Source organism: Ixodes scapularis, unplaced genomic scaffold (genome assembly GCF_016920785.2).
Source record: "Ixodes scapularis isolate PalLabHiFi unplaced genomic scaffold, ASM1692078v2 PGA_scaffold4__175_contigs__length_147842914, whole genome shotgun sequence".
Lineage (NCBI taxonomy): Eukaryota > Metazoa > Arthropoda > Arachnida > Ixodida > Ixodidae > Ixodes > Ixodes scapularis.
In genome coordinates, this window is record NW_024609879.1 from 129,299,944 (window position 1) to 129,313,786 (window position 13,843).

At 43.0% G+C, this 13,843-nt stretch overlaps 1 protein-coding gene across 1 annotated transcript; it reads left to right on the plus strand.

Annotated features, from left to right (window-relative positions):
- The first annotated feature begins 2,012 nt into the window (after positions 1-2,012).
- On the plus strand, positions 2,013-4,898 carry LOC115316203. Its single transcript, XM_029975547.4, has 3 exons — positions 2,013-2,100; positions 2,891-2,935; positions 4,633-4,898. Exons 1-3 carry the CDS (start codon positions 2,031-2,033, stop codon positions 4,803-4,805), a joined length of 288 nt encoding a protein of 95 aa, XP_029831407.2. The 5' UTR covers positions 2,013-2,030; the 3' UTR covers positions 4,806-4,898.
- The last annotated feature ends 8,945 nt before the right edge of the window (positions 4,899-13,843 follow it).

Sequence of the window (13,843 nt, forward strand, 5' to 3'; positions counted from 1 at the left end):
TCAAACAGAAAAAAAAAATTATTCCTGAATGCCGCCACGCAGCGTCGCCGCATGTGTTGGCGGTGCGGTGTGTGGATAACAAAATCGGGTTTCAAGAAATGCTTTTCTACACCAATTTGTCATCGGGAATTCAGACTGACTCAAAAGAATGAAGAGGTCGTGAAGGAACTGCTCATTCCACGAACCAAAATGACGACCATACGTGGAGGTTGACCCTACTTTGCCAGAATTAGCCGACTTTTGTTCCAAAGAAGTAAAATCGAGGATACTGTAAACCCCTAATGTTCGCGAGCCCTTAATTTACACGAATTGAACAATTCGCGAAATTTAAGGACACGCGAATTTTTGGTCCTTAAGAGTTTCAATGCAGGCATCTGGAATTCGTGAAATTTAATTAAAAAAAAATTAAATTTAGAATTCGCGAAAAATATTGTCGCAGAAATGAAGGGTTTTAAAGTTGTATATAAATTTTAGCTAGAAGCAAAGGTTAAAAGGTCCAGATGAAAAATGTACTCATTTATAGCTCTAAAAAGGATAGTCACCTATCACACGTTTGGAGTGTTTGGAATGCATAACACACTGTTTATGAAACGCCCACGAAATAACAACAAAAACTGCACAAGTAGTTCTCTATGAAAGTAAAAAAAAAAAAAAATGGGTTGTGGGGATATTTATACAGCGTGTAGTTGGTCAGCCATTAAAGTTGCGACAAGTCACACGCTGTAGATGAGCAATTTAGCCAGTGCAGTAAAACCACTAGCCTGGGGTCTTTAACGTGCACCACGCAGTAGTGATACACGACCGCACGCCGGTACGATGCTCATCCAGATCGAAACGGGCAGGGGTGGGGATTGAACCCAGGATCCCTGGGTCCTGCAGCGCGAGCTTTCGCTCCACGCGCGTCGAGCTGGGTGTGCGCTTTAGCCCACCTTTTGCGTGTTTATACATTCGTGCGAAGACGATCCACCAAGAAAAGACACTAGCTGCTTTTCATGATTGAAAATAATTTATTTGTTTCTAAAAAACATAAGATATTTAGCGGATAAATGGTTTAAGCGTAAAAAGAACCTTATTTCTTAGCCTAAAAAAAGGCTATTGCACCAAACCTGAATTTTGCCGTCTATTTCAAGAAACAGTTTTCAAAAGATATTTCATACGTCTCTATATCGAATAAATGGGGTTAGTCTTCGCAACATCGAATTCGTCCACCTTTCGTGAAACACCCTGTATATATTAAGGCGGGCTCTCACCCCCCCCCCCCCCCTCCCCCGTCGGGAAATTGAGAACTTTCCGCCTAGGGCGAGCACAATAATATTTTCTATATCCTTTTAATTTGTTCAGTCGAAACGGCGTGAAAGGTTCCTCGTTACCTAGTGCTTTGCAATGTAAACCAACTCCCAATTTGTTTTATTCTTTGGTATCCCTCCATATCGGATGCTGAATTCATCCTTCAGAAGTCAGTCTCCACACTGCAGCCTCTAAGTTTCAGCCTTCACCCACCATATTCTAATTAGCAGACTTCAACCTTCAAAGCTTCAAACTTCAGCCAGTCGTCTATTATACGTCAGTGGGACAGAGCGCCAAACTCGGGAATGAATATAGTAAGGAAGCGCTTTCTAAACAGCTGATGTCACTGTTTCCCGTAGTGACACGTGTAGGGTATATCGCAGGGCTACGTGCGTAAACCTGTTAGCGAAATGGCCGTGCCTCGTGGATTGAGTCTTTTCTGATTTACGCTGACAATGTCCTTTTTTTTTTGTCTCTCTTCATTCCACTTTTTCGAGCGGAATAAGCGTTTACCAGGAAAACAGTTTTATGACTGCTTACTGATACGAGCAGCGACGTGAATGACGGGGGCCGGATATTGTAGTTGATTCTATTACTAAACAAGGATATACACTTTTTGTTTCCTCCACATCAGCACGTGGAGCAGAAATTTCATAATAGGTAAACTATAAAAAAGGCGAAGCACACCATGGTAAAGTCATCATCTGTCCTCTTCCCCAACAGTTGTACCAGAAGCTGAAATAATGGCCGCTAACTTTGTGAGCGCTTCCAAGGCGATTGTCCTGCTGGCGCTTTGCTTCGTCGTGATGTGCAGTGAGTGTTTTCGCCCCGTATTCTGCTCGCTCTTCCTAAGATATTGGTCTGCAGGTTCACTGCAGTGTTGAGTTTTCAAAGTCTACATTTGCGATGCGGATTACCTGATACCTAACTGTATTTTGCTTTTTTTGTGAATTCAGAAAACTCTGACTTTGTTCTGTGGAGTATAGCTATTAACATTTGAGCCGAGTACTATACCGAATAATGTAATGCTGCAAGAGTATAGGGATATAATGGCGACATATGGCCTAGAATCAACTGCAAGCTGCTAAATTCAATGTTTCACGTGCGTTCCTTCTTTTCTTATTATGCTGCACATGTAGTAACGTTCTATGACAATTTATTACATCAAAACTGACATAGTAAAGAAATAGAGGTGCCTTATAATAACTCAGAGGAAGGCCGTTTTTAGGCCTCTTTCTCAAAGAGGAGTTTGATTATTTTTAACTGCGTTGCCTTTGCTTGATCGTCGAGATACGGCTTGGAGTTGCCACGCTAACCAAGCTCGCGTTCCTTGGTTCTAACCTTACCTCCCAGTCGTATTTCGACTTAATTGTATGAGGTATTCAAGCGGAGTCGAACGCCACTGCGCGAAGAGACATACCGTTAAGAGCCTCCAATAAAACGAGAAAACTCTCAAGCTTCTGATATCCGACACCCGGACATGAATTTTGAGTTGTGAAAATCATGGTAACACGTTTCATCAATGGTGTTTGTCCCTTCTTTGAAGACTCCATCGTAGGTTTCAGAAATGTTTAATATTAATATTTGATATACTTGATTTCAGAAACTGTGGCTGCCGGGCCTCAGCATACCTGCGCATACCCTCAAGGTAGGTATAAGGCCTTCGTCTGTTTAGTTAAGCCTTTCATGTTTCATCGGCCTTTACCCGAATGGCTTGTTTGGCGAGTGATGAAGGTATTGTCCAACATTGGCCTTATCAGACTACGCTGTGGCAAAGCGCTGTGCTCTTATGCAAGCCCTCCATCACTGGTACCTGCGAACTAGGGAAAGTAAAGTATTCTACAAGGTTCGGTAAATTAGCGTTGACATTGTCGATTTCGTATGTTGGGTTCAAGCTTCAAACTCTACTCTGCCTGACTATGTTTTAAGTGTAAGGCATGTTTTTAATAACAGAAAATGGAAAAACAAAACAGCTGTTATAGTCCTCCTGGAGAGCCCCGTGCTGTTGAGTTTGTGTTTGCATGATATCTAGCAGCGGTGGAAAGTGTCTCCGCGGTCTTTTTGTACGTAAACCATCCGCACCAAGCGCCTCCAAGGGTCTCGAAGTTGTAGTAATTAACACTCGTCAAGTTAAAACTCATCGTCTTTTTGTGGACCCGACATCAGTGATGCCGTTGTGGGCTTATCTAGATTCAACGTCGCTTAGTACTCTATACTCTGTTCCATACTTAGTGTGCAACTCTGTCAAAGCTACTGGCGCGAGCGCGTGGCTTTGTCTATAGTTTCGTTCGCTCGAGCACGCGTGCAAATAATCAACGAGATCAAGCTCCATGCTCGCGCCAGTAGCTTTGACAGCGTTGTACGCTAAGTTTGAAACAGAGTATAGCAACAGATTAAAAGTCATGAGACAAATAGGGACAGAAAGAAAAGGGTCGTGCACTGTTGCATCTTCTGGTTCCTTCCCTGCCTATTCTTGTTTTGTATGTTTTTTATCCAGTGTGATTTGTATCATTCCTTTATTTCTTCTTTATATTCTGGTTAAAATAATCTTCACTCAATAACTCCTCAAATTTATTAAGTAATATGCACTGAGTAATGTTACTTGCAAAGTGGTGATCGATATTAAATGGTTCAGAAAACTATCGTTCAATAATCTGAGACGAGACAATCAATTTCGTGACAACAATTGTACTCTAAAACGAAATGTTCGCAAAAGAGCTCTTAGGGGTCTTTCAGTTTGTCAAAATTTTGCACCTTAACACGTCATTTTAAGCACACCCTGAAAGGGTTCTTCATGAAAAATCTATAAAGCGTTCTTTTAAGTACTTTTTTATGCGAAAGCGTGCTTCATGACCTAGTTGAATTTCTAGTACGCCAAGGGCGATAGTGCTTGAGGCATAACAGCTTTTCACGAGCTGAAAGTGTTCTTGAAGCGTCTAAAAACCTTTCAAGAACTGACTTTTTTTTAGAGTGCGGTGATAGATTTACTTACGGTGGATGAGCCGCGTGGCGCTTATGAAATATTACTTTACAAATGCTGAGGCTGGCTACTTCGTACAGCATAAGTTCGTTTCAATCCCCTCTCCGTTAACCTCCAGGCTAAGAGGAACACTACACTGACCAAATTGCCCATTCACATACGGAAATCACTTCGGCGTTGGAGAGAACATAAAATATAAATGGATATCTAATGCCAAAATTGGCTGTAATTTTGTTCCATCGATCCGGCAAACGAATATTCGGCGTACGATTAGTACCACCTTTTTTTTTGGCAAATAAAGAAAAAAAAAAGAAGAAAAGAACAACAAAAAACATTGATGTTTATTTTCTTTTTCTTGCCCGCAGCTTGCACCGATCCGGGTCATAGTGACTCCGGCCACCAAGTGACTTCAACCGCCCAATACAACCCGACCACTGGGCAGTGCGAGACCATCCCGTCGGAGACCGGAGCTCACAACTGCCAGAAGTTCGCGACCCTCGAAGACTGCGAGCAGAACTGCGGGAATGCCGGACAGTAAACCGAGGCATGATCCAACAACCCCGAGAACACGCATGGTCGACGACGACCACCCGTTCTGTGATAGTGAAAATAAATCATTTCTGAGAAATTACCGCCTCTTTATATCAAGAGAAGAACCATCTTCAACAGTAAATAAGAGACCATGCATATGGAACAAAAGGCCCAGCATTGGCATAACGGGCATGTCCACTGCTTTTTGGCGGCACATTATTCGGACGCAACCAACCGTGGCCATGCATTCAGAGCAGTAAACCCCTTTTATAACTCCATGAAAGAACATTGGGGGTAAACATATCTTGGGCAAGAGGGGCAGGACTATACTTCGTTTCAGCTTCGGTACGAGCGCGGCCGATGTTATGAGCCGAAGGGCCAATCAAACAGCGAAAGATGCACAACGTCATGGCGTGCTCTCGGCAGTTGATAGGACTAGCCGGTATTCGCCGTCTTTCTGTGCGTGCTCCTCCGCCGGCTAGTCTTATCAAGCGCCGCGAGCACGCCATGACGCTGCACTTTTTGCGGTGTTTGATTCACCCTTCTGCTCATAACATCGGCCGCGCTCGGACCAAAGCTGAAACGAAGTATAGATTAGTGTCCTGTCCTCGCTCCCGTAGATGTTAAAGAGACTATTAGGCGATTTTATGTTTGCTATGTTTAATTTGTGACAGCGTAAAATCGGCAGGAGAGGCCTCGGCCACATCGAGCAAAGCTCAGTTTATACAAAAAAGGGCTGCTGTGACTATTGTTGTCAATTTAACTATTTTCTAGCTGAATTTAGCGGTTTTCTCAGTAGTCTAGCGGGAGAAATGGCGATTCGTCGGGCGGTGGCATTTTTAGTGTTTTTCTAGGTATGTTAGCGTTTTTCCTGGCAGTCTACAATATTCTCGAGTTTGCATTTATCAATCATGAATAGCGTAATTATTGTGGTAAGTTAGGGTCGTCAGGGTCGTCATTTTTTCAAAATTAACTGTTGGGCTAGTTGGCTACACATTGTATAAAAATTCGAAAGCGCAAACACCAAGGAAAAGAAGAGGGGACAGGACAGAACGCTTACACAATCTGCAGAAAGGACACACGGAAAAGGGCCCAGTGTAGAAAAGAAAGATCTTTCTTCTACACTGGGCCCTTTTCCGTGTGTCCTTTCTGCAGATTGTGTAAGCGCTCTGGCCTGTCCCCTCTTCTTTTCCTTGGTATTTGAGCTTTTGAATTTTTATACAGTGTGTCGTCATTTTTGTTTATAGTCAGCAACATTGTCATCAGTGAGAGTAAAAGCTTGCGACGCCATTAAGGTATTACAGTGACAAACCTTGAAACATGCTTTCGACTAATTTGTGCGGGATTTTGAATGTACAAATTCGCTTTCCAGGTCTTCCAGGTAAAACGGGCCAAGTGAACATATATACACGCGAATTGAGAAAACATGGGTGTCCTATAGGACTCTAAACTTTGAAACTGGTTGCTGAATGTTCCAAGCGGCGTTAGCCATGTCAAATACCTCTGCTGGAAAATATTTTTTTTTTCAAAGCATGTAAATTTGGTCACTGAAGCTTTGAACTGCAACCATATATTGCACTAAAAGTCGTAAGGAACCTGCTATCAGTTTGAACCGGCAGGTTTTGTGTGGAAACAAACCTGCTAATAGTTTGAACGAGTATATGATCATTCAGTGGACATTGTTCTGCGCATATGTAAGCGATCTGAGTCAAACAACATATCTCCCTTCTAAGGGTTCTGTACTATACTGGTTTTAAAAAAACTACGGCAGTAAATAGTGTAATAAATTAATTCCTGTCCTCCCCTTGAAAGTTAGGGATTCCCAACGGTCTCCGGAAATTCTTATTGCGGGTGTTTTTTTTTTTTATTTATGAGTTGACGACACTGGTTGTGCCAGTGGCCATCTTGTGGTAAATTATAGTGCTCACAGGTTGGTGCTACATGCCTCCGTTTCACGCTAAGTCAACAGAGCCAAAAATGCATCGTCATGGAGCCCGTCGTCTTCTATCACCGGTTCAACCAATCACGCAAAAGATAAAAGAGCGCCGAGTCACGAGGCCCATCGCTTTTCGTGATTGGCTTAGTGTGGGGACGGCGAACACCCAAACACGATGAGAGCAGTGACAATGAAATATTTGGCACCGTGTGATTGGCCCCGATTACAGTGTTCGAAAAAAAAAAAGCAAAACGCCAATGATCCGACAATTCTTAGATTGAGTAATCTTCGTTATCAATCAAATGTTTGCGTCATACATCCGTTACGCGGTGTCTATTTCTGCGGCGCCACTCAAATTGATGTAGACTTATTTACTAGTTAATGGTTGACAAATATTCTTAGGGAATTCGGTGACCAATAAGGAAAACACTTCGCAACCTTCCAGAAAAAATGAACAACGTTTTTGTGGCCTGCATATTTTTAGTTGCCTCCTCAGTTCCTAATTTAATTAGCTTTTTTGCGAACAGATAGCCCCTTTTCTTTCCCTTTTTTTATAAAAACAAACAAACAACCAGAAGTATAACTGTTTGGCAGCGAATAACTCGGGCATCAGGCCTACCAGAGTTTAGACAGAGGGCTTTTGAAAAATCAGAAACAGCGAAACAGGACGAAAGAAACCAAGCTGTAAGCATCGCGCGCTTCGGTAAAGGACGTGTCGCACGTGAGACTTTCAGACCAAAATCAGCCTCTCCAAAAGCTTATGTATCGTTGTAACACACCAAGGGCCCTACAACGACATCCCTAAAGTGTAACTGCAGAGAAAAAAAAAAACATTTTTTTTTTAAACAGCCTATTTTAGACAAACATGTAAAAAAAAACATTTTTTTTTTATCAGAAAAAAGTTTTTTACAGATAGGCGTGAGACTGATTTTAGGTTGCGGCTATTCTGCCCATTTTTAAGTCGCGCGCCACGAAGTTCGGGTTCCGTGAAGTTTAGCACCGATTGGCTGCTATACTTCTCATTGGCTAAGATATTAATTGACAGCTTAGATCTTGGTTCTTTAAACCCTTGTCATATGTAACCTAGAGCATAGCTCATATTCAATTTCGAAAAAATAAAAATGACAGCATCTCCACGTGGTGAGTGATGTTGATTGGGGCGAAGCTCTGGTGGTGCTGATGATACTGATTTTGTTCATAGGTAGAGCTGATGGTGCTTATTTTTTTTATTGCTCATAGGTAGTGTTGAGTTCCGGGTAACGTTTCGACTTCATTATTACTGCTTTATGAACTCCACCGCTTAACCGCCGAATTCAGAAGCCTCACTCAAACTACACTCAAACTGAAGGGCCCCTCCACTTCCTCGAGAAAGGCGCGAGGATCGGCGCTGGCCAATCGCGACGGCGGATCCGTCCTCGCGATTGGCCAGCGCCGGCCCTCGCGCCTTCCTCGAGGAAGTGGAGGGGCCCTTCAGTTTGAGTGTAGTTTGAGTGAGGTTTCTGAATTCGGCGGTAAGTCAATGATCCATGTCAGAAAGAGAATGTGTGGTATGGAACGTGGTTATATACGCATTTGAGCATTTGACCGCAGCGCCCTCTGGTCTATAAACGTTGAGCCAATGCATGCGAAGTTTAACACGATTATATACGCATTTTACCGCAGCGCCCTCTCCTTTATAGACGCTGAGCGGTTACATGCAACGTTTCATCCATGACAGAAACTCCAGCTCTTGAGTTACTACCAGATCTCAGAGCCACATCTCGTCCCGCAGTCGTGGCCGAGTGGTTAAGGCGATGAACTAGAAATCCATTGGGGTCCCCCTGTACGGGTTCGAATCCTGTCGACTGCGCATCATTTTTTTTTAATTTTTTGCCCTACAGGAGCACATGAGCACGTGAGCTCACGAGCACGAGCACGAGCAGCGGAAAGATCGATGTAAGCACGGGCGCCGGACAAGGCTAGACCCCTAAGGAGCTTTATCCCTAATAATATATATATATACACACATATACACATATACACATTTACACATATACGCATATACGCATATGCACATTTTTGTTAAGAATTGCGCCACACTTGCGCCGAGACAAGCTTTAGAGCATATATTCATACATGCATGCATACATACATACATACATACATACATATATATATATATATATATATATATATATATATATATATATATATATATATATATATATATATATATATATATATTTATATATATATATATATATATATATATATATATATATATATATATATATATATATATACAATTTGTGCGCTTCTTTGGCATAACTGAGATAATCTTTCCTTCTACGCGCAGTGTCTCGGGAAGGCTGATCGCTTTTAATATGAATACAATGAAACTGATGATGATCAAATGGCATCCCCTTCGAATGGGGAACCGAAGATCTTTTTGTACAAAGATAAACAAACAACATAAAAAATGCTATTTGTATTTTTTTCAATAACGCTCGATGTCGTGATGTACAATGAATGCTTGGATTGCGAGTCGGATTTGGTTCCACATTTTGCGGATGCGGTTCGGATACGGATACAAAATATGCGGCTGCCAAATCGGGTACAATAACGTAAGAAGTTCGCGGATGCGGTTGGGGTGCGGGTACAAAAACTGTGGATGCAGGTCGGACGCGGATAATCAAACTGTTATCCGCGCAGGACTCTAGTTATAAGTGGATTGCAGTGCAGATGGCGTCAGTGTGTCCTCCCGTCGTAAGAGATTTTAAGAGGTTCCAACGCACTCGGTCTTAAAAAGTTGCAAGCGTGTGAATGAGCTTTTATGCGCCATACTCAAACAAGAATGGCCAAAAAACATGAAATACGTGCTAAGATAAACGCTGATTATGTTAGTCGACTGAAACTTTCCCCTGCCAAAATGGTGACAGCGGGAAACAAGACTAGGGAAGAGGGCGTATGCATGAGCAGAAGCTTACCTGAAAAAGGTCCATTGCAGAGGGAGCTGCTGGGGTCTCTGAAGAGAGAACCCAACAGGAAGCCAGGGTCCGTTTGCTTGAAGCTAATTAACTTTAACCGTGGTAAAAAGTTTCCACACTAGGTATTTACAAGTACCTAGTCAAGTTTGACCAGGGAAGAATGAGCGATCTCCCTATTTTATTGTGGGTGGTAGCTGGTGCCACCTACTGGTTGTAGCGAATGTAAGTGGCTTTCAAGGGAAGGTACCCGAAAAGGAGGGACCCAAGAATGCGCGCTACCGGATTTTCGCGACGCATTGCGGCAAACAGCTTAAGAAACATTCTTTCTTGCGCGTAGTACAGATAATGGGCAAGGTAAAACTAAATTAACCGTTGTTTGGAAAATAGTTCTAAGTGTTTCGCAGTCTAGAGTGAAAACAAGCTTCGTTGAAATTTGGTTCTAAGTTCGAAAAAGGGCGATGAAGTTCAGTCCTAGAAATAATGAGCAAGAAGTGAACACTGAAAGGCGGGTGGTACACCGGCAGCATGGTTGGTCAGTATGTAAGAAATGTATACAACACCATCATAAATTGAAAACCCTGTAATTCGGCCTTAGTGAATATAGACCTATTACTAAATTGCACAAGTATTGAGAGAATGCTGAAAGTGTAAATCTACGCTGCGCACGCGCTGGCCTTTCCCATATAAAATATTCTAAGTAAATTATCATAATCAGACTTTGACGAACGCGTATGCAAGGCAAAATTTGCTTTAGGCGTTTGCTTTAGAACGGTTACTACTGCAGACGAAAGCACGTGTAACTACACTCGTAGCATGCACCTTGGCGCGTGGGAAATTTAGCAAAAGGTCTATTGGGACGCTGTCTGCTTTTCTATGCTATCAATACTCAGCCGATTGAGTCAAGGCAATTTACTATAGTATTCCAAAGACGTTGCCATGCCGACAATTACTGCATTCATTTAAGCTTAGAAATGTCGAAAGCGAAAGTGATAGCCTCCTGCACCATTCACTGCCGACTAACGCACCGGAGATTGCAGCTACTATCACATATTAGTTCCACGCCAAGCGACGCTCCCTCGCAGGGCCACCGCCATTTGTCCCCGCGGTGCAGTCACTTGAACTAAAATTGCTCCTCGTAGGGAAATGCGTTTAACTTTTTACTGGGAACAAAGTTAAAGGGCCGCTGCAACAATTTGTTTTTTTACTTTGCGTGAATACCGCTTAAAATGAATCCCTGACGTTTATGACCAATAAAACACACGATCGTATTTCTCCCCATGTAATAAACACCACAAAAAAAAAATTATAGAAAAACGAGTAGCGTCGACTCCCTGTACTCGCAGCCAGAACAAACGGCCCACGTGATTTGGAGCCGATTACATGCCACCTGTGTTGATCATAGCCACGCGCTGAGGTTGGCAAGGCACGTACCGAGTTACAGATACCGTCAGGCTTCGGCTATTGTCGTCATTGTCGTGATTAGAGACGGGCCACTACCCGTCAACACGGAGGTTCAGGCGAGTTGATTGCTCATTATGTACGGGGGAAACAGCGCACACGCAAAACAGTCACTCAAGTTCACACACAAAAGAAAGAGACAATTACGCAGTGCTGACTTTTTAAAAACTCCCTGATAAATTTACACTTTTTTCTTCATCTTCTTTTTGTATTATGAACTAGGGCAATGGAAAGTAATTGGTCTTCTTTCCTTCAATGGGAAGCTAAAGCGTAAACTAACTCAAATTGAAATTAATATAAGGCTAGGTAGTCTAATTTTTTGTGAGAAGGCTAAAGACGAAGTACTAACAGATCTCTCATTATGTTTTGCGGTATTCTCTGCCTCAATGATCTCTCCGCTAAAATTAAAATTATATGTAAGGCCAGGTAGTCTAATTCTTTTTGTGATAAGGTTAAAGTCTGAGTACTAACAGCTCTATCGTCATGTTTCGCGATATTCTCTGTCTCAATTTCTCAATGAGAGAAACCATTGAGGCAGAGAATATCGCAAAACATAAGGATAGATGTGTTAGTACACCGTCCTTAACCTTATCACAAAAAGAATTCCCTGTCTGCACTAACCGTGTACAACAGCAAAAGTGGCAGAACATACATTTTAGCCAAGAGTATGGGATGTCGAACGGCTATGCAGGCTAGTGCTAAAATGAGAAATTGTTTGTGTTATTTGAAATGTAAAGAAATGTTTGATATTTATTATGTAAATGAGCTTGCAGTCAGTCAGTTTAGTAAGACAAGCTAAAAGAGGGAGATTGGTGGCCGAGTGGGCTAGCGCACACCAGCTCGAAGCACGTGGAGCAAAAGCTCGCACTGCAGAACCCAGGGATCCTGGGCTCAATCTCCACCCCTGCCCGTTTCGTTCAGGATGAGCATCGTACCGGCGTGCGGTCGTATATCACTACTGTATGGTGCACGTTAAAGACCCCAGGCTAGCGGTTTTACTGCACTGGCTGAATTGCTCATCTACAGCGAGTGACTCGTCGCAACTTTGAAATGGCTGACCAACTACACACTGTATAAATATCCACACAACCCCGATTATCATTAAGACAAGCTAAAACTGCTGTGTGGCACAAGCTATTGCTGTATGTGCCCCGAGCTGCAATAAGGTAAGTGGAAACCCTTGGTAGGTAGGAAAGATTGTATGTTTTATCTTTACTAAAAATATACTCGTTGAAGTTTCCAGTTAATTAATGACATAGCTAAAATGGGGAGTTCGCGGGCTGTACTATATAGTTGTGCAGGAAAATAATTGTGTTTGTTGGGATGTTAATGGACGTTAAAGACTCTAGGCTAGCAGGGGTACTACACTGGCTACATTTCTCACCTACAGCTGAGACACCTGATGCCCACTGAGGCTGACTAACTTCTGGCTGCCTAAACACACACACACAACACAATTATTTTAGGGCTACAGAGTGATGTGACTGGGAAACTGTGTACAGATTGCATAACATGCCACATCAGAAATGTTGTGCAACTATATTCTGGTGAAGGGGATCCAGTCACGAAGAGGAGGGGCGAACCAACCGGGAGCGAGCAGCTAGTGGTAAGGGTTGAACAACGGAGTCTGGCGTGTCCTGTGCAAGTCGACCCCGACAATCATCCAGATGAGTGTTTCAGCGACAACCGGACAAACCCTGTAATGACCCGAGGCCGTTGCGGGAATTCTCGACGGCGACCCAGGGCACCCGAAGACGAGAAGCTGGAATGATACTTCACTGGCAGGAGCAACTCTTGGCAGTGACATGAAGGGACCACCCAACTATCTTCACTTCTGGTAGGTGCCCGAGGCATGGCCATTATCAGATTGGTCGTGCCCGCAAGATGTTGAATCCAGGTTCCACTGTAAGAGGACCTGGATTTGACGACTAAGCAGGTGAACAGCTGGTTCGCCGGAGCTTCGGGACGGTGACAAGACCGGTAACGAGAACCAGAAAATCAAGTCCACACAAAAATAGTAGGATTCAAGTTCATTTGCAGATTTGTATATATATTACCGTTTTCTAAATATACTTTTTTTAATCGTACAACGGTCCAGCCAACTCCTTTTTCATTTGATATGGTGACAAGAGGGTCATTGTTCGCGTTGAGAGACATCTTCTTGCCTCTGAAGGCCTAGGTAGGTTGAAATATTGAAACGAGGTTGGGCACTGTTTTAAGAGGTATACAGTCAACCCGCATTGTTTTAGAAACAAATTTTGAAGTTAAAGATTGTCTGCAGAAGTTGCAGACAAGATCATGCCAAAGCTTTAAAAAGTGTCTGTAAAGTGTGACTATCTTATATTTCGCATATAACCGTGTTAACTTCCTTCGCAAGCAAACCTGTGCGACTTTGAGGTACTCCTTCCAGAAAAAATGCGGCGTTGCAGTCTCCCGCGGTGCTGAACCCTTCCGACATATCTCGGTGTTGAGCGAAGTTGGCTGCTATCGTAGGCAGTTTCTTGGATGTGCGCTACTCGCGGCCGAGCACCAGTCTAAACGACTGTTTGTGAGGGGCTGGTTCAGGTGGTCTGGCATTGTACGTTTCGAACACGACATTTTACGTTATAAATGCAAACGAGTCTATCGTCTTTTCTGCAGCTAGGCTTAAAGGCTTGACTAACTTGGCGGACAATACAAACAGTA